This window comes from Vigna unguiculata, chromosome 9 (assembly GCF_037176805.1).
Source record: "Vigna unguiculata cultivar grain cowpea cultivar isolate G323 ecotype 2 chromosome 9, ASM3717680v1, whole genome shotgun sequence".
NCBI classification, from domain to species: Eukaryota; Viridiplantae; Streptophyta; class Magnoliopsida; order Fabales; family Fabaceae; genus Vigna; species Vigna unguiculata.
This window is the reverse complement of record NC_140800.1, coordinates 43,809,107-43,829,693: the sequence shown is the minus strand read 5'-3', so window position 1 is coordinate 43,829,693 and position 20,587 is coordinate 43,809,107. Positions and strand designations below refer to the sequence as shown.

General features: G+C 32.9%; 1 protein-coding gene across 5 annotated transcripts; it reads right to left on the bottom strand.

Annotated features, from left to right (window-relative positions):
• Positions 1 to 9,254: 9,254 nt before the first annotated feature.
• LOC114196270 (putative E3 ubiquitin-protein ligase RHG1A) lies at positions 9,255 to 17,015 on the bottom strand. 5 transcript variants are annotated; one of them, XM_085666528.1, is made up of 8 exons: positions 16,912 to 17,015; positions 16,420 to 16,558; positions 15,899 to 16,119; positions 13,931 to 15,721; positions 13,083 to 13,133; positions 10,044 to 10,148; positions 9,778 to 9,918; positions 9,255 to 9,694 (listed from the first exon to the last, which is right to left on the bottom strand). In XM_085666528.1, exons 4-8 carry the CDS (start codon positions 15,623 to 15,625, stop codon positions 9,563 to 9,565), a joined length of 2,124 nt encoding a protein of 707 aa, XP_085522654.1. In that variant the 5' UTR covers positions 15,626 to 15,721; positions 15,899 to 16,119; positions 16,420 to 16,558; positions 16,912 to 17,015; the 3' UTR covers positions 9,255 to 9,562. The 5 variants fall into 5 exon arrangements, with proteins under 5 accessions (XP_085522654.1, XP_085522652.1, XP_085522653.1 ...); XM_085666526.1 differs by lacking the exon at positions 16,912 to 17,015 and having other exon boundaries at positions 16,420 to 16,694; XM_085666527.1 differs by lacking the exon at positions 16,912 to 17,015 and having other exon boundaries at positions 15,977 to 16,119; positions 16,420 to 16,694.
• Positions 17,016 to 20,587: the final 3,572 nt, after the last annotated feature.

Here is a 20,587-nt window from a genome sequence, read left to right as displayed (position 1 = left end):
TTCCCTTTATTTTCTTTATTTCTTTCTTAAAGCCATCCATACGACTTCTACGTGAAGAAAAAGAAAGATCCTTCTATTTATTATGCGAGATGATGAGATACCTTGCCTCGTACCAAAGAATAAGAATAGAACGGGATAGTATATTCATATTCATATTCTACTACCTAACTCATCAAAGATATTCATATCTTTTCGTGTAATTTAATTATTGAAAAGAAAAGCAAGTAGAAGTATTGCATAGTTGATGTGATGTTGGGCCTAAGAAGGTCACAATTTGAAAATTTGATGGATGATGAAGAACATATCAGCAGCATGCATGGATGCATGCATGCATGGCCGACCTCGCATGTCTAGCAGTGGGACCCGACCAAAAATGTGGTTTCAGTACAATTAGCATTAAAATGTTGATGGTTGAGCTAAACATGATTAAGCAAAAAGGTGGAGTCACCGAATGTGAAAAAGACAGAGATGGAAGCAATGGTTTAGAAATAGAGTGAAGTATAGAAGAAGGAAGATATGATAGATAGATAGATATGTAGGTAGAGGTGGGAGGTAACGGGGAACATAAAGTCTGTTGGATCACATGCATATCACATTCTTTTCTCCTTCTTCTTCTCCTTCTCTTCTTTTCATACTGTGCTTGATTAATCGTTTAAAGAGAAAAAAACAAAAAATTAAAAGAAGGGAATGCTTAATTCCACAGTTTGAAGGCTGCTTCTGCTACACCCTCCTCAATCCAAGGGATTCCATGACATGATGAAACTCCTTCCTTCTGCTTCTGGGTCCCCCACCTCATCATTTCATGCATATACTTCAAACACCCACTTCTCTCACGTCCATAACTTTGCAATCCATTTCCTTAAAGTGCCATTTTTTTCTGATGCCACCCAATAATGCATCACTGCATGTTTATCGATATCTCACTCTCCACCACTCTCATTATCGTCTTGACATCGACTTTCAGTAAACAACCTAAATTAACTGAATCACAAACCCTTCCAGTTTTATAATTATGCTGTCACCGGAAAATCATTTGATCTGTTCCGTAGATTCCAACTGTCCAGTTTCTTCCTTCAATCTTTACCTTTTTTGTTCCTTGCAAAAATACAGCATCTACTGTATACGCATATGTCTACATCTATAATGCTAAAAAACACACTTGCCTTGCCACCTAATTTTCCACTAAACCAAAACCCTTTTGGCTCACTCAATCATGTCTCATATAAAGTTCTTTTCGCTAACTGATCTCATAGGGATACGCCTCTTGTTCGATTAACTACGGAACTAACTAATCTCATGTTTTCCGTTTATAATCAGGTTAACTATACTGTAAGTTAAGCAGTTTAATCCAGTTTGAATCCAATTAATTTCTGATATAACTTAAAATTGATTTTCTTTTTTGTCTTTGTGGACATATATACCATGTAATCCGTAATTAAGTGTAAAAATTACTGGAGCGAAACCCTAACTATAAATTTAATAGACCTAACCATCTGTCAATTAGGCACACGCTTTGTTATGTTTAAAAATTGTAGCAGCATCCCTTTTACGGGTTCTATTCATTAATTTAGTGGCGCTGGGACTTTCTTTACACTTTCATGAACACTGTATATTTTAAAGTAAAGCTTCCATTTCAAAGTTTAATATTCAGCAGGGTAACTGATAAATGAATCCAAATCTTTCTGTTCAAAAGTTAACAAATGCTACGTGTTGTTCTTTATCAAAGAAATTTTACTTTCTGCTTTGAATGTCCTTTGTCATTGGTTAATTTGAATTGCAATATCTTCATGCAGAGTCTTTCTGTGAGAGATCGCATCACAACAAAATTAAAAACTTGGTTAAGTAGAAAAAAGACATTATTCTTTACTACAAATTGAAATTTTTTGACCCTACAACCCTATGCGTCTAGTTATCCAAGGTGCACTCCAGAAGAAAAAAAAAAGAAGAGAAAAGTAATCCAAACTATATTACTGTTCTGGACCGACATTTGCCCTGGCATGGCTTTCACCACTTTGCCACCGTGAAAGTTTGCCGGAGAATGAAGCTCCTCTTTTTCTACCCCATGGTGTCTTGTTCCTTATGTGCTATCTTACAGTATTTTTTACACATTAACTCGTATATAAGATATTCTTTATTTACCTCAGCTTTGCAATTTAATCTTTCATTCACACTAACTTACTTAATTACTTGAGTATTGAAGTCCTTACGTATCGTGACCATGGAGTTCCTTCTTCTGTCTATTGTGTTCCCTTGCAGTCTCTTCAAAGTTGCTTCTGTCTTCAAAGTATCTATCTTAGTACTAATTACGAAAAATTTACCCTGGGTTTTATTTTCATTTCCTAAAGCAAGAGACCGTCTTCCTAGTTTTTATTGACCAGTAGTGCAGATTTTGTTTCATCCTGTTCAAATTATTAAACTTCAAAGGATTCTGAAATTAAAAAAAGAAACAATAATCAGCTGATGAATATGGTAATGTTTCCATAAGTTATCGAGTCTTACTAAGATTTAGGATTTAGGGTTATATATATATATATATATATATATATATATATATATATATATATATATACTTTTAGAGTATTTTAAATACAATTATTTAATATTTCGTATGTTCTGAATTAATTGTTTTCTAGGTTTAAATATTCTTATTTGTTCTTTGTTATATTTTTATTTATTTTGAAGGTATTAGTTGAAGGATGACAGTTGGAAGAGAGTTAGAAACTTTCATTTAGATCAAAATATAGAAACGAAGCTTGTTGTTTGAGTTTTAAGCTGTACCAAATTGGGCGGTTTAGGCCTCTCCTTCTATAATAGGCAAAAAAGTTATGGATTGCTTTAATTCACTTATCTTGTTAGTAGTTTAAGTTAAAACTAAGACGACAATTCCTTTAAAAGCTTCTCACAGTAAAAAAAAAGGTATAAATTTAGCTAATCGAGTCCATAAGAGTTGACTTAATGTGGGTGAGTTAAAAATGAGTCACTTTAATCCGATTTATTTTTTGTGAGCCAAAAAATTTTGTGATCTGATTCAACCTATTCTAGGTGGATTAGTGGTTTGTCCTCCTTAAAGATATTTTTGTTTTTTAATTCATTTTATATATTGGGTTGATTACAATCAAAATTCATTGAATTAACTCGTTATCTTATATAACAATATAATCAAAATGTTCAACTATTTTACTACACATTATTATAAAGATAGTATTAGAAGATTAAAGTGTTAATTTACATAACATGACAAACAAATAAATTAAATATCCAAAATATTCAAACATTATTGAATATCTTTCTAGCATTTAAAACAATGAAACTAAAAATCTACATTATTAATAGTAGAAAATAATTATAATAAAAATAACTTGTGAAAAATGGTAAAAAACTAATAAAAGATCGTTGTTGGTCAGTTGTAAGTGAACAACACTTTCAACTTGACTTAAATCAGTTTAACCCATAAGTTAAGTGAATCGATTTAACTTGAACTCGTGGTGAATCGGGTTGACTCATGAGTTGAAATCTATTTTAACTACGATGGTGAGTTAATTAATGATTAATTATAAATTAAATCATATATTTTGTGATCGTAAGTGTTCATTTGAATTTAAGTTCGTTTTTCGCTTCTTGTTGTTAATGATGAGCATGTCTCAAGGTTTATATTGAGATCATGTTTGGTTTAGCTACCAAAGATGCTCAAAATACATGATGTTAGGAATTCAAGTGTGAGTCTAACTTCCATATTGGCTAAAAATGAAAAAGTAGAGCACTATATAAAGATAAAGACCCATAAATCCATTGTCTTAAGATTTTAGATTGAGAGTGGTGTTAGTACCTTATATGGTTGGACTTAGCTCTCATTGGTGTTTGATCTCCCCAGTGATACCCCTCCTTATAATCCTAACACATGATTTGTACAAGCTGCAAAGAATAGCTTCACCGTTGGACATGGATTTCAATGCAGTGTATGCTTGTTTAAAATGGTAGTCAAACATACACTAATTACATTTGCCTTCTTTATTTCATTAAAAACTTATATTTGAGTAAAAGTTTCACATTTTTAAACTACGGCAACATTCTTTCTATTATTGTTTCCTTTTCTTACTGATGTACCAATATTTTTTTCATTTATTAAAGCGACGTAAAGGAAAGCGGAAATTATTAAAGAAAAGGCGATTATTTGATTCCCAAGATCGTACTAATAGTCTCTCAATTTTGATGATATAGGAGAAAGCATAGCTTTTTAATTTGATTGTCCTAGTTTTTCACAACCTTTCATTTACCAGATGTTGGATTTCTCCCTGTGGACCAATGTAGCTACCATATTTCCTACTTTAGCTATTCGCCTATGGGTTTTAGGCAGTTTAGATCGATTATTAGACAAAAATAATTATCTTATCTCTAATCATAAAAGGGAACTATAGTTCAATTTTAATTAATTAAGAAACATCTAATCTTTTTTAATCAGAATTGGATGCACTATTTAGTTATTTTTACCTTCTTTTTGGTTTATCATGAAAAACACATATATATGAGTTAAAACTAGATATATGCACAATAAATATAATAAGTGAAAGAAAGAAGCTTGCCCAAATTATTACATATACATGATCGCCTTTAGGTCCCAGCACTCAAAATTATAAAGAGTTAGTTAAATATGTTAAGGTTTCTAAACAAAGTGGAAATAGGTTAGAGTATCTCAACATAAGAATAAAATACCTTTTTGCTAAAAAAATGTTTCTCAAAAAATAGACACATAAATTCAAGAATACTTACAGCAAATTCGTACCCCTCGATCATTTCTTGTTTTCTTACGTCTGTTCTCTCTCTATATTATATAACAATTGGTGAGATAAAAAAAATTCAAAACTGACGAATTAATTACAAAGAAGACTTTGATGCTGTAACTGCATGATATGATTGATTTAATTAGTTTCTGAAATCACATCTAAAGTTTAATCCAGTTCAATCATAAAACTTAGTTATTTAGAATTTAGTTTTGTTTACCGTGCTCGTTGGAGCGGTCTATATATGAAATCTCTATCATCTTTTAATTACTTACCAACAAAAGAAAATGATATATATTTTGATAAAAAAAAAAAAGTTAACAAACAAGACATAGAATACGATTATTCGACATGATGTGGTTTTATAATTAGAAAAACAAGGGAAAAGACAAATAGTGAAAACTTGTGATTCTGTCCTTGGTTTGAGATTAACAGCAGCTAAGATAATGCAGATAAGGGAAATTAAAAGGTAGGTTGAGATATAATGATAGAGAAAAAGATGGTTTTAGTGTAAGTAAGTGAGATGCATAAGTATGAAGGAGCGCATCACTGTTGCCAAAAGTGGAACCAACATCCTATTATGGTCCGGGGCTTCTTTGGTGTTTGGCTTTATTTGCAGAACAAGAGTGAAGCTGTTTTCACGTGCCACCCAAAAAAGCAAAGCGTACGCACCAAACTTTTGTAGATTTAAGTGAAAGAACACAAGCGTACAACCATGTAAGACAAAGCGTACATCCTAGTTTTCCATGGTGGACACTACTACCTTCAAATCCATGCTCATCATTGATTCTAGTGTTTCACCCATTCAATATGCAACCTATTCGTAATTGTTTATTTTTCTCATCAACATTCTGATACATCGAAAAACAAGCAGTTATATGTGCATAATTGGAGAGGATAGCATAAAGTGGAAGAGAAGGGTAAAGAATATTGGGTGGCAAAAGAACAAATGTTCCATTTACGTGGGGGAAGCTTTGCATCAGAGCGCAATATCCATGAAAAGCAGAAGCTGTGGGCATAAGTAGCTACATGGTTCAGCTTAAAGAGGGAATAACTTTGACTGCACAAAAGAACAGAGATATTGGTGGAGTCCGAAAATAAATTGATTATGGTATACATGGTTTAAGTGGGGAAAAAAAAGAAAAAAGAAGAAGCATATTGTGATACAAAGTGGAAGGAAGCAGGCCTAGAGAATACCCCACAGAGAGAAAGAAGAAAAAAGAAAGTATAAAAACAGCTTTATGAGGAATAAGAGGATGAGGTTGCATGATTGAACTCAACTCTACACTCTCACTCTTCTCCTTCAAATACACTTCATTTTAGTTGTTGTTGTGGTGTAGAATACGGTTTAGAAGAGGATGATGAGTGGTTTACTTTTGAAGAGAGTGAGAAAAAGTTTGCGGTGGAAGGTGGTGGAAGTGGAGGAGGTGGTGGGAATAATTATAAGAACAATAATAGATTGCAAGATATATAGATAGTTATAATCATTCACTTTCCTCTTTGTCATCACTTTCTAAGGCATGATTAGAAAAAAGTTCACCAATCTTCTCCACCTTCCTTCTTTCTTCCTCTTCCTCTCTCCCTTTCTCAAGTGCCTCAAGGAAAACATATATAAAACTTTGCTTTCCAACTACTTCAATATACAGCCACAAAAGTTTCAGATATTCCTCACTATTAAACTATTAATTAACTAAAAACAATAAAAAGCTTATTTGTCTCTTGCTTTCATGTTACAAAACATCCATATCCGCCTACACCTTGGCTAATCACTTCTTCAAACTCATTTTCTTAATCATGCATCTCTCTTACCATTTACGCGTTATTCCTATAGTAATTATAGTCTTCTGTTTTTATAAATAAAGCTTCATTTTAAAACTAATGATTTCTGTTTTCGTTCTTCTTAGCAGTATATTATTCAAAATGACAAGTATTTTCCATACCCTATATTCGTGAAAATGGTCTTCATGCAAATGTTACGGACTTTTATCCGTTTTCGTGGCATTGTCTTTTTTATCTCTTCACTCTTTTTCTTTTTTTTTTTTCTCTCCCTCTCTTTTCATGATGGAAGGAAGGAAGGAACAAGGCTGTTTCACTTAGCCCAACAAGTAGAATTTACAAAAAATAAAAAAAGAGTATTAATTGTTGCAATTGGATCAGTAAATGGGGAATGGAGCTTCTTCAATCACCTTCTATACCCCCAAATATTGATTAGGTAAAATAGGAAAATGATTTTTTACTATTAAAATTTTTACAACTTTCTCTCACAATTTTAGGTGTCATCTTCTAAGTGGTTTTTTATTTGTCATTTTTCTTATTTCAATATTTCAAAATCACTTAGAAGATGACACCTCATGTTATAAAAGAAAGTTGTCAAAATTTAGTAATTAAAATATCCATAAAATAAAAAGGATAATGATATTTTTAACTCACAAACCCCACTCCCCTTACAGTACACCCTCACACACCGCATTTCACGTTTCTCAGACACACCCCACACAAACAACAATCCAACTAACAAAACAATCGAACGTCCCACAAAACGGATATGGAGAAATACGGTAAATTGTTTTTGAAAAATACAGATTTCAAAATCCAGTGAAGGATTCTACTAAATTTCGAAATCTAGTTAATGAAGGGTAGGAAAAATAAAAAAATTTGAAATTCTAAAAATACTTAACCAGAGTTTAAAATTCAAAAAAAAAATATTTCAAATCAAAAAATGTGCAGAAGAAGTGTGAATGATATAATTGGCAGGAGTGAAAAGTTTAGAAGTGCAGAAGAAGCCCTAAAGAAAATTGGGGTTGATTGAACCTAGTTAGCCCGACCCATCTCATCATTAGCTCCCACTTCGTATTGGCCTTTCACGAATCATGCCCAAAGAAAATGTTCACTTTTGATTTCCCTATTATGTAGCTTCGATCGAATTGGATAGGTTCCGAAGGCACTGTGCTAGGAATGTGTGTCAAAAGGAGAAGATGAGGAAGGGGTGGTCTTCTGACCAAGGTTTCAAAATGCCGTTTCAACTCACATTTTCACGTTTTGATAACGATTTTCATTTAATTTTACTGAACGCAAGATTTATATTTTCTTATTTACTCTTTTTTAGTTATATTTTACAACAGTCATACTTTAAAACCTTAAAAAAAAGCACACCATGTTCTCAGTTTTCTTTATTTGAGCATGTTAGGTTTTTTCTTTTTTCCGATTTCTTAAGTTATATTTTAATTTGTATCACATATTTTATCAATTTTTAAGTAATTATTGTATATATTTGGTCCGACTAACAAATATCTTTATTATGTATTACGGTCTAACAAGATTCATTTATTTTTATTTACATAAAAAGATATTATGAAATATATTTATTTGTACAAATATTCATATATTAATAATATATTTGATTAAATTTTGGTAGTTTAATTATGATATAATATTTCTTAATATCATATATTTACATAATATTTAGTATGTTGGATAATGTATCATATTATTGTTATTATTTCGCCAATTTAACATATTAACAGTAAGTTGTTATATTTGTTTATATTATTTAATATTTTTTTAATATTATATATTTTTATCAAAACAAATCATAAGAATTGTGAAATCTTATTAATACACATAGTATTTCATCAAAAAATACATTATCTTATACTTATAATAACAACTCCCATATATTTATGTATGCTCCTGGTTACTAATCAAGTTTCGACATGATAAAATGAATGAAAATATAATTTTTCTCTCAGGTATAAGAAATATTTTCTTACATAAGAATCGTCCTAAAATTGAATTTTTGTCATGACATGAAGTTAATTTATGTTTCTTGTTGTAGACCACGTGACAAAGAGAAAAGTAAAAATACTCATTAATATTTTGTTAGGTCTAATTAAGTAATGGAGAAAGTTATTGTAGAAAAAAATAGAGAATATTGCTTATAAATATATAGAAAATTGAGAGACATCATCTTATCACTTCAGAAAAGTATTAGACTATTATATATAAAAAAGGGATGATTATCTTAATAGAAAGAAGAAAGTATTTACCTCTTGAATTACAATGTCTAACTTTCAATGTACATTATAAGTAATGTACGTATTTTGGAAATCAGATTTTTCACGTTTAATTTTATGAGAATATCCATCTCCTATTAGCTTAGTTTTGACTTTTCTCACCATCTTGTAAATGGGAATCAAGGCTTTTTTCTTTTTTTTCTTTTTTGTCTACGAGAGGATTGGAAAATTGTGGAGAAACCTTTGCAATGGTAAGAGTTTCACCTCATAATATTCATCATGCCCACGTTGATGAAAGAAAGGAAAAGTAATTATGGGTGCTAAGTTGTAAATAATAATAATAATTAAAAAAGAAATCGCATACTCGAGAATCCAGTACCTATGATTCTTACATCTGTATAATATATTCTTGAGTACCTAGTTATCCGTTCTGCATAAATCCAAACCGAGCAGTATAAAAAAATTTCAGAATCGAAAACAAGCCTTGTTAACTTGAGTTAAGAAACTGCTCCTTCATCCAAACCAATGCATCACCTAAACCGGGTGAAAATTGGCTTTTAGATAAATAAACAAAATGATATAACAAATTCGAGGGAAGGAGGGTAGGGGAAACTTTCAGTCAGGTACAATTTACTAGGCTACAGATAGGGAAAAAAAAAGTATGATGACAAGGCAGCAGCAAAGCACCAGAATTTCCTGGGTAAATTGTGCATTTTTCACTTCATGATGATGATCATGGTAATTGCCTGAGGATAGATAGAGTCACAGACATCATGTAGCCAAGCCTGTTGTCTTACAAATAGGACACAGATTCTTATGCATTAGCCACTGTTTGATACAGTCACTATGGAAATCATGGCCGCAATCAAGCGTTCCTATATCATCTCCATCACCATAATCCTCCTGCACTCAACGTAATCAAGTGATGAGACTTGCGTAAACAAGCATGCAGGGAAATTTAAATTAAGTCAGCTAACCAAGTTCACCTGACAAACACAACAGGGTTCTGCATCAATCTGAGTTTCTTTTTCAACCGAGTGTTTTTTCTGTTTCAATAATTTTAATACGGCTTCCTCACTCAATCCAGTACTCACATTTCCAATGCGCTCTTCCAGAGCCAATAACTCCTGTTGTTGTCATAAATGTCAAATAGAAACTCTCTAAATGAACAACCAATTTGAAATATAATCAAAGGATAAAAAAACTGAAACTATGATTGAATTGATATACTAATATTTTCATGAAATTTTACCTCGTAAGACATGTTATCAACATCAAGTCGCATATCTCTGTGTCGATCATGAACATCGGCGGCTATTCCAGAAAGAAACGACTGATGATCAAGGATCACAACGTCCTGTCACAAAATGAAGACATGGCCCCTTACACTAAATTGGGATTATGAACAGATAAAAATTCATAGTAGCTACATCAAATTACGAGCTAACTTATAATTTGACTACTAATACATTAATCTTTCTAAAGACTGAACTCCTCACTATGGCATCCAAACTAACACTTTAGAGGAGGTCTTAACATCAGCCCAAAAGTGATCTAACATACACAAATTCAAATCTTTAGGCTTACGGGCAAGAAATGAGGATAAAGAAATGCAAGCCATATCAAAACCCTTTTGGCCAGACATTGCAGAGATCAAATAAGAGGCTAAGAAAGATCCAATTTTTACCAAAATTGGGGAAAACATAAAAAATGGTCTGGACTTATATATCCATGCCATGCCTTATGTGCTTTTGTTCTAAACAGTCAAAGTCTTGGGCAAATTTTATACTTTGGACTGAATATTGATATAATACCAGCATCCAAGAATCTGCACAATGCATCCCATCTGAAGTGGTTTATGAAAGACCAACACCTTCTTTGGCTAAATTTGCTCCTAGAATGAGTGGAAGCAATTGCACAAGATTTTCTGAGCAGAGATGAGGCTTTAAAGCAACGCAAATACCATTTACAGAAGGCACAAAATCAGATGGCTCACTGTGCAAATAGACAAAAGAGCTTCACAGGTTCAATCAGGAGATTAGGTCTATCTATCTCAAATTCAGACAAGTTTCGATTCCTACCAAACTACATCCCATGTTGGCTGCTAGATATTATGAACTGTATTTGGTATTAAAAAGGAATGGTACAATAGCCTTTAAACTACAACTTCTAGAACAAGCCAAGGTGCACCCAGTCTTTCATGCATCACAGTTTAAGAAAGTAATAGTGTGTCCAGTTGAAAAAGAGCTTCTAACTCAATTACAAGATACAATAGATAATTACCAGCTACTACACATTTTGGGAACAAGGACAGTCAACCATTCCAGGTCAGAAACATCTCGATAGTTGGTCAAATGATAAGTAATGCCCCCACAAGAAGCTACTTGGCAAGATATTTCTTCCATCAGAGATCAGTTTTCCATCTTTCAACCTTGAAGACAAGGTTGCGATGGAGGAGGGAAGTATTGTTGGATATAGGAGAAAGGAAAGATTAAATTAAGGACATATATATTAGTCTGTTATATATGTTAGTGTTATTTGGGGTTCTTTTCTGTTTTCTGTTACAGCTTATTAAGGAAATGTATTTTCCTTTAATAGTGACCTGGTTTCACCAAAAGGAGGTCAGGAATTTTGATTGTGTAAACTGAGATTTCAAGGGTACAAAAGGAAAGTGCTCCTTTTGGGAGTAAACCTATTTACCTTATTCGTTTGTAATTCTTGATACTTGGAGAAATAAGTAAGTAATTCGTGATATATTTATGGGGGAGGAAGGAGTATTTGTTTCCAAGTTGCACTATGGCAATCTCAGAGAGTGAGCCCAGCCTAACACAAACAATGCGTGAAAAGTGACATGAACAGCAACACAGCACGAATAGTGTCAAACAGGTCTAAATCGGCATATATGCAATGAAGGCAATCCATAGTTGTAATAAAAGAGAACATTTCATATGCAGAAGCAAAGACTGAAAAACCAAGAGGTACAGTACCAACTTGAAAACTGGAGATTTGAAAGAAGGAAACTTAAGTAATTTTATTTCTAATATAATGATTAGAAAATCAAAGAAATCACCCCTACATATACAGTCACATTTAATTCACAAACCTCAGTAGGAGTGTACACAAGGCAAGTTGGGTTGGGTTTCTGCTTTATTATTTGTAAGACCCAATCCAACCCAACCTTAACCAATTAGGTTGAGTCAATTGGATCATTGGTTTCAAATTCTTTTCTTTTTGTTAAAATTAGTAATTCCAAAACATTCTTTGTTAAATATTTTAGAGCAATTGCTTTTACAAATAGACCTATATTATTTAATATTTGATAAATGGAATAATACAATATTTCAAAAAACACAATTTAGTCAAGAGAATAATGAAGTAAATTGAATAATAGCTATATTACTATTATTATTTAATAATTTTGGTCGAGTTGGGTTGGGTTTGACCTAATCGCAAAGAAAACCCAACCCAATTGCAATGAAAACCACTCAATTTGTTAGGATAGGATTATCTGATCCAACAAAACACCCCTAAACCTCAGACTAAAACTCGTCATTTCTCAAGAGGCTAACAAATTGTACAAGCTAATTAAAGAAAGAAATTGAATTCAATAATTACAATTAATTATACTATATAAAAATAATTCTAAGTTTGTTAAGGGGTTGTTGTAGTTAGAAGAGAGTTTAATAAACTGTGGTGACAGTTAGTTAGGCTGCAAGAATAAACAGGGAAAATTAGAGAGGGGTGGGACAAACTTGTATTTCAGGAAAAGGAGGGAGAGAGTCCTGGATCTCTCGAACATCCAGGAACTCACCATTGTTTTCAGATTTTCCAGTTCTTGGTATTGAACCCTCATTAGTGTTGGATTCGGAACTAGGGTTGATTAATACAGATTCATTATTTTGCTCACAATATTTCATACTGCTCTATTAGAAACATCAAGACATACTAATAATGTTTAAAATTTTGCATTCTTCCAATTTTTCTCAAATAAGAATTTTATCATTATTACTTGCAACCTTTGGACAGATATGGACAGAATATACCTTCCAGAATCCGAGTGTATGTCCAAACAAAATCACAAATAAATCAACATCGTTGTAGGCCTGTTAAGGGTCAATGTGACAACTCAATCCTCGCTGCTAAACAACGGGACAGGTAATTATATTTTTTGTATTAGATCTGTATAGGGATTAAACAGCCTTTGAAGTGTTTATGGCATCAGAAAATCAGATAAAGGCAAAGAAAGTAACATCTATCTGTCAATATACACCATTAATTTAGAATAACTGACCTCGAATCGCACATTGCCACCTCTACGCATAATGCCCAACACATTGCGGAGCTGCATCATGGAAAAAAATGTCATGCAAGAGAATAGTTATTCAGAAAAAAAAAAATACAGCAACTTTTAAGAGTATTTAAATAACAGCTTAAATATTGTCAGAAGTCAGAATAGGACATTGGTGAATATGTTGTTTTATTAGCTACTGAAATAGTTATTCCTTTCTAATCATGCTATTAGGAGTATATTGTTAGTATTTAGTAATCTCTGGGAAAAGATTTTTACTAGCTTTATCCTACTTCGGATCTTTATGAACATTATAAGGTAGTTATTGATGTTCAATACCATTGAAGCATTGGAACTACATCAAACTATTGTAGATCCAAAAAGAGCGATCAAACCAAGTGTTATAGCTAGAGCAACTAAACATAGGAGTAAATGTTATCAAATTTGCTCCTAGACTCAGTTTGTTTGTCAGAAATCATTATGAACGGTTAAATTTTAGATCACCTCCTTCAGCCAGGAGTTTGCTTTAAATAAATTTGAAGCCAAATATTGTTCATAGCATAGAGACAAAAAGAAAATGAGCTTGGCTAAGGTTCATAAGAAATAACAATAGGCTACTCATCAGCCTCACATACCATGCAAACCGAATCTTCAGAATTGAAGCTTCAATTTTTAAATAGACAAGTATCCACTTAAACAATTTCTGAAACAAAAACTAAAATTTCAAAGAAAATGGTGCCAATCACTTGATGCCTCCAAACACTTGATATAATCATTAAAGCAACAATCTTTACCAGCACAAAAAAACTATGATTATTGAAACACAAGTAAAAAGACAGTTAAATACAAACCTCAGATACTAGTCTACTACTCCCTTCACTTGCAACAGCCAGAGTACGCAGTGAATAAGGAATTCCAAATTCACTTTCTCCTTGCCTATCCATCCATGGAGATGATCTTGGATTTGCCCCAGTCCCAGATGATAATGGCCTTGGTTCAGAGGTTGAAAGACCAGAACGCAAGGAAGAATAAGCATTGCTTGGATTTCCAATAGGATCAGAACCAGGAGAAAACAAGGACCGACGGACATATTCAGATAACCTCCGTGGATGTTGTGGAGGATTAGGACGAGATACCCAATTCGAAGCAGGAGAGGGATTGGTAGCTGGATTGGATCCAGTCCGTGATGAAGACGCGACATTTCCTGGAATACTTAAATTTTCACTACTTGAACTTGAAGCTCTAACTGTTGGATTTTGAACCAAATTTCTTAAATCAGTTGCAGGTACAAAGACAGGATGTTCCAAAATATTTCTAGACATTCGCCTTGAGCTTGCATCTTCTTGGTCTCTGTCGGCACATATAACTGGGTTTGATGCATGGATATTTCTTGAGCTAGAACCACTATTCCATCTAAACGATTGCCTATTCCTAGGCAAAGCAGGAACATGGATTACAAGTGGCTGGCTTTGAGGAACCACGTTATCTATTGGTGGAGCTGATCTCAAGTTCAGAGAATTATCAACGGAATGAAACCTTTGTGATGCTTGAGAGGATGAAGAAACACCAGACTGCCTAATCGTGCTCCCAGTTGAGAATGCAGCTGCAGGAACAGAATTTTGTTGACTCAAAGGATTTAACCTCAACCGGAAATTCCTGTGAAAGCTTTCTGAGCTTCCTGCAATGTTTGAATCAGGAACGTTTTCAGATGCTTCATTCCCCATTCCCAGGCCAAGTCTTGCATTTACCTGCTCTGAGGATACAGCTCTATTTGAACTACTTCCAGCATTATCCTGAGTAGGAATCGCATGCCAAACACTACCATCTGCATGCTGATTGTAGCTAGAACTTCCAGCATCTGAAGATTGTCCATTATTTCCTTCAACAGCCTTTCTTTTACAAGAGACTCGTCGAGTATCAAGAGAACTTGGCCTACCATCAGAACCTTCTACCAGGAATCCATTATTTGCAGATGGAAGCAAAAAAGAACCAGATCCAACATTAGATGGCAAGCACTCATTTGATGACCCACTAGACATGTTTAAGTTCGGGAGCTCCAGATGTTGACTATTATCATTGCCACTATCCGCTAAACCTGCATTTAGGTTGAGATTCTGGGACGTTAAACGAGTCTCGGGATTGCGCATGTACATAGGACTTGTATTATCATTGTCTAGAGAAAGTGTATTGGTTGGTTCAAGGTGCCTTTCTTCTAGACTTGCACCAGGCAACGCACCAGCAGTAATGGTTGATGTCCATCCAAGTTCTCGTTTTTGCTCATTATTGTTAATCTCATTTGGGGTATTGCTGGAACTTGGCTCCCCTAAACTCCATCCACTAAAATTTTGCCATTCATGATTAATAGAATTCACATAAGGTGAGTTCATATCACCGGGAGAAAGTATATAATCAGGTATTTGATTTTCTGCAGGATTCACATTATTCCAGCAAATCTGCTGATCCACAGTCGAATTACCTGGCGTAGAGCCACAATCAAATTCTAAGGTTTCTGGCATTGGACCAACTGTACCTCTCTGCCCTTGCATTGAAGGAATCTATTGATTTCCCACACAATATAATTAAATATATGAAATTAATCCCTCAATAAACCACCAATAAGTCAGGCACTAAACTTGGCAGCGCTGTTCAACAGAGCAAGAAAATGTTCATCAGGAAAACTCAACAACAGTCATGCAAGAAAATGTTCATGTAAGATGTAAACCACATATGCTTCAGTAAAACCTAAAGATATAAACAAAAGTATCAGAGTATAAGGCAAACTCAACAATTAAGAAACAAAATTACAAAAACAAACAAACCTCAAGGTCATCTATTAATAAAGTCAATGTGTAACTAAGAAGCCAATGTGTAGATGCTTCTTAATCTTATGCCCTAACCTTCTCAATTGGCGTACAGAACAGGTATGCAGCACCCAAATCACTAGCACCACCACTCAATCCTTGATAATCAGCTCAGAATCTTGCAGTAACAATCCCACTAATGCAGCATTGCCAAATGATTAGTCCCAGAAATTCGCGCACTGATAAAATAAACGAAACCTCAACAACAAAGTACAACTCAACGAATAAAATCGGGAAAAACACATAAGCGAATTTTTTCATCTCCATGACAACACCAAACTGGTTCAACAGACACAAGTTGAATTTATGCCGACTCGAGAAAACAAAAACCAACCAGAAGCCCAGTTGAACAACCAACCCTCCTCAAAGTTCTCCTCCAAATAAGAACATGAAGATTCAAACTTTATAAATTTCTAAAACGAACCAAATCATAAGTAATCTGAGCACCAAAAAAGATAGGTTAAAGGGGAGAAACTCACCAGATGAAACAGAAAACGGCCGATCTAATTGGATAATCAAGGTATGAGTGGGTCAGAATAATTAGAGAAAGAAAACGACCATATTGGAAGCGGGGTGCTTTTTATTCGATTTAATGTTCCCTTTCCTCCTGGTAGAAAACTAAGAAAGGCAAGAACACAGTGAGAAAAGGGGAGAGAAGAGAGGGTGTTGGATGGTGGAGATATCAAAATCAGATAGAAAACTGAACAAAAAATAAACAAGAATAAAATAAAAATGTATTGCAATGAGGACAGAAATCTTCAATTTACAAAACAATCCAAAGGATATGTATTAGTATATTAATTTAAATTAGTGTAAAGCTCTAGCCTCAAAAGAAGGAAGATAGAAAATGGAAAAGGTAAAAGAATTACATGGCTAATTAACAGTAATAATTAATAATTAATAATTAATTTACTAATCAGTAATTCCGTAATGAGAAAGTGGGGGAAAGGGTGCCCTGTTTGGCAGTTTACCAATTGAAGTGAGGTGAGGTGCGTGTCTTTACTTCTGACCTTACTCAATCCATATGGGTCTGCCTCTGTCCCCAAACACAGCAGATAATAATGATGTTAATAAATTATCGGTGTTGGAGTTTCTGCCCCAATGCAATCTTTTTTCTTGTGTGTTCCCATCTATTCTATAACACGTCAAGGTCTCTTTCTCTCTCCTGCTCTATTATACCGTGTGTAGAAAAAAAAAACACAATAAGAACGAAGGAATAAAAAAAAAAAAATATATATATATATATATAATATAAAGAGTTGATACCATAACAATCATCGCAACTCTTTTAAGCGAATTGAGGAATGAAATAACTGTGTTATTGAAAATTTTATTATTTTTGTTAGAAAATTTATACTAGAAGAATTTGAATTTGTAATTTTTTACGCAAAAATTATATAATAAGTAGTTATAATTTTGTCCACCAGAGATTGAATTAGCAGTTTTGTTTAAAAAAAATTGTATAAAGATTTGTAATGTTTGTCACAAAATTAGATATTAAGTAATAATACTTTTGAGCATTAGTTCAATTTATCATGACATATTTAATTTTTTGTTTTTAGTAGTGGATGTTTTTGTATTTTTCTACAGTAGAATTCGAAATGTATAATGAGAACTTAGGTTATAATCAAGGAAGATGGAGTCCTTTGGCATGCGGATTACCATTATGTGTTGCATAGGGGATAGTCTTGATATGTGTTTTTTGTACAATGACTTTATTAATGTACGTGGTTGGATTTAACTTAGTCGAAATGGTATTGGTGATAAATTTCAGTTTGAGTATAGGTGACTTGTAAATTGTAATGATATGGAAGTTGTTGATCATTCTGATGTAAACTTCTTTTGATGAATGGAGGATATGTTGGATTTTAGTGGATATTCATCAAAGTTTTATAATATGATGAAGGGAGCGTGAGAAAATTCTTATAAAAATGAAGAATTAATTTGAAAGATATCACTACATGTATTTTTGGTGTATGGGATTTGGAGTTATACGATAAGAAATAATGGTTTCCAGATTTGTTCAAAAAATATAATAAATAAATATTTACAATTTTATCCATAAAAAATGCTGGATAATTGATAAAAATTTGTCGTTTTTAGTAGAACAATAAGTAAATTAAATTATTAAATGTTTAGTAATATTTTTGTGGAGTATGCCCGGTAGAGATTGAGATGTCAAATTACTGAAAATAATTAAAATAAATAAATATAAGTTTCTAAGTTAACTACTTTGTTTTAAAAGTTTGAAGATAGAAACAAAACTATTTATTTCAAAGAAAAAAAATCTAAATTTTGTTATACGAAGTTTTCTGAGTTACTTTAATTCTTCCGGAAATAATTAAAATAAATAAATATAAGTTTCTCAATTAACTAACTTATTTTTACAAGTTTGAACATAGAAACAATTTATTTCAAAAAAAAAATTTAATTCTGTTATATGGAGTTTTTATAAGAATATAATTTTTCAAAGAAAAATAAAGAATAACGACATTAAGAAAAATCAATATTTTTTTCTAAAAAATAGAATGGGATATTCCAATCATAGAATTGAATGTGTGAAAGTATAGCATTTCATCATCCATATTAATCGGTATTATATATTGGATTCACTTCACAATTTGTATTACCTATTTTAGTTTCGCATTCATATAGTTTATTTTTCGGTCTATTTGAATAATTTCTTCTGTAAGAAGTTTATGCTTTCTATCCAAATTTTGTTTTGCCTCACAAATTTATTTAATTTTCACCTGTTTAAAATATTTTCTGATTATTTTTTCATTGATTAAGTCTTCATTTTACTCATGTTAGTATGTATGTGAAAAAAACATTTCACTACTTAATATTTTCAAGTTCATTTGAAAAATTTTACTTATCTAATATTTCTTTTAATTTGACCATAGGACATTAAATTAAAAAATATATTTATAAGTTAAATAATATTTTTTTATAATTTTGAAGATAAAAAAATTTATTTGAGGAAAATAGGTAAATCCTGTTACATTGAGTTTCTTACACGAAAATTGACTTTTTAAATAAAATTAAATAATATCAACATTTCAATATATTTGTTTTATATATGTTCCTATAATATTAAATAAATGAAGTTTTATCGTTAAATTTTGTCTCGAGTCAAAGACACTCAAAGTTTGTATTTGACTATTCTTATTTCTTATATTATTGTAATATGAGCGTTGTGAGGTTTGGGTTAAATTATTGATTTAGACAGTGTAGATGTACTCGGGGTCAAACGGGTTCAAAGGACATGAGATAGTTGTCTATGTTTTTTCTTGTGTTTATTTTATTTTTCTATTAATAAAGTGATTCTTGAGGGTTTCCCAACAATGGTATTAGTGTTATGGTTCAGTAGCATTTTTTAGTATGCTCTGTGCTGTGATTGTAAGCGTAGTTTGATCTTCCACATCAGAAAATATCAATGTCTTGTTGTTGGAGAATCATCCATGGTTGCTAAAGTTGCGATGAGAAATTTGATGGAAAGATAATTGTCAGTGTTGTGTTGACGTTGTGAATCTGCAATTAGTTTTGTGGAGGTGTAAGGACAGTGAAACATGTTGTATCTGTAGTGGAGTTCGTGTGTGACGAGATTCTCCTGGATCTGCGAAGGTGTTTCACTTTTTTCATGGTTGAAGTATGTCTAATGGCAGAGTTTCATGCGGTGCTTTGTTGGCGGCAGGACGTCATGGTGCCATGGTTGTGTTATGTCAGCAAGTGTTACGTCAGCAGGTGTTATGTCTCAGGTGGAGGTGAAGGAGTCAGACAACACGATGGTTGTGAAGTGCGAACGTTCGATCTTGGACTTTTCGTAATGTTCGATGCTTTTGCGTCGTGGGTTGTAGTATGGTTTTGTCAAAGGGTGTATGGTGTTTATGCGCGAGCATTGGTTAACATTTATGCAAGATGTGTGGTGATTATGCACGGGCATTGGTTAGCATTGATGCAGGGTGCATGAAAATTCTTGGCATAACTTAATTGGAAGGGAAAATTCTTGGGATGGTTTAATTCCAAGTGAAAAATTCTTGGAATAGTTTGATTCCAAGTGAAAATTCTTATGATGGTTTGATTCCAAGTGAAAAATTTTCGAATGGTTTAATTCAAAGTGGAAATTCTTGTGATGGTTTGATTCTAAGTGAGAATTCTTGGGATAGTTTGATTCAAAGTGAAAATTCTCGGGACGACTTGATTTTAAGTAATACTTTTCATACTGGAGTAAGATTGTTGGTATAGACAATGAAGATGTTTTTATTTTAATCAAGGTGGAATAATTCTTGGGATAACATGTCTTGAAAAGTCGCACATCGCCTGCGTAAGATAACTAAGGAGTGGGTGTTAATGAATATATATGGACTCTAAGGTCCTGTTCTTTTGAGGGGATGTATTGTTCAAGAGGATTGGAGAGGAAGGCATGGAGAGTGATCACCTTGTTCTTTTTCGGGTGATACAAGGGAATGGCAAGGATGGATTAGAGGGATGGCTAAAAAATTCCATCCCTCTACTATGGAAGAGATTAGAAGGTGATGGATACAAAGTTACCATTTTATCCTCATCATATTTATTTTGTACCTCTCTTATGCTTGTAGTTTTTTGACACGTGTTCACACAGTGCTGTCTTCTTTCTTATTTCTTCAC

What these genes read in the sequence shown, in the direction of transcription:
- LOC114196270 (XM_085666528.1), bottom strand. Translation starts at nt 15,625, where the DNA reads ATGCAAGGGCAGAGAGGTACAGTTGGTCCAATGCCAGAAACCTTAGAA. An exon ending in TTGATAACATGTCTTACGAG is followed by an intron (nt 9,919 to 10,043) that starts GTAAAATTTCAT and finishes TGACAACAACAG; the next exon opens with GAGTTATTGGCTCTGGAAGA. An exon ending in AACCCTGTTGTGTTTGTCAG is followed by an intron (nt 9,695 to 9,777) that starts GTGAACTTGGTT and finishes CGTTGAGTGCAG; the next exon opens with GAGGATTATGGTGATGGAGA.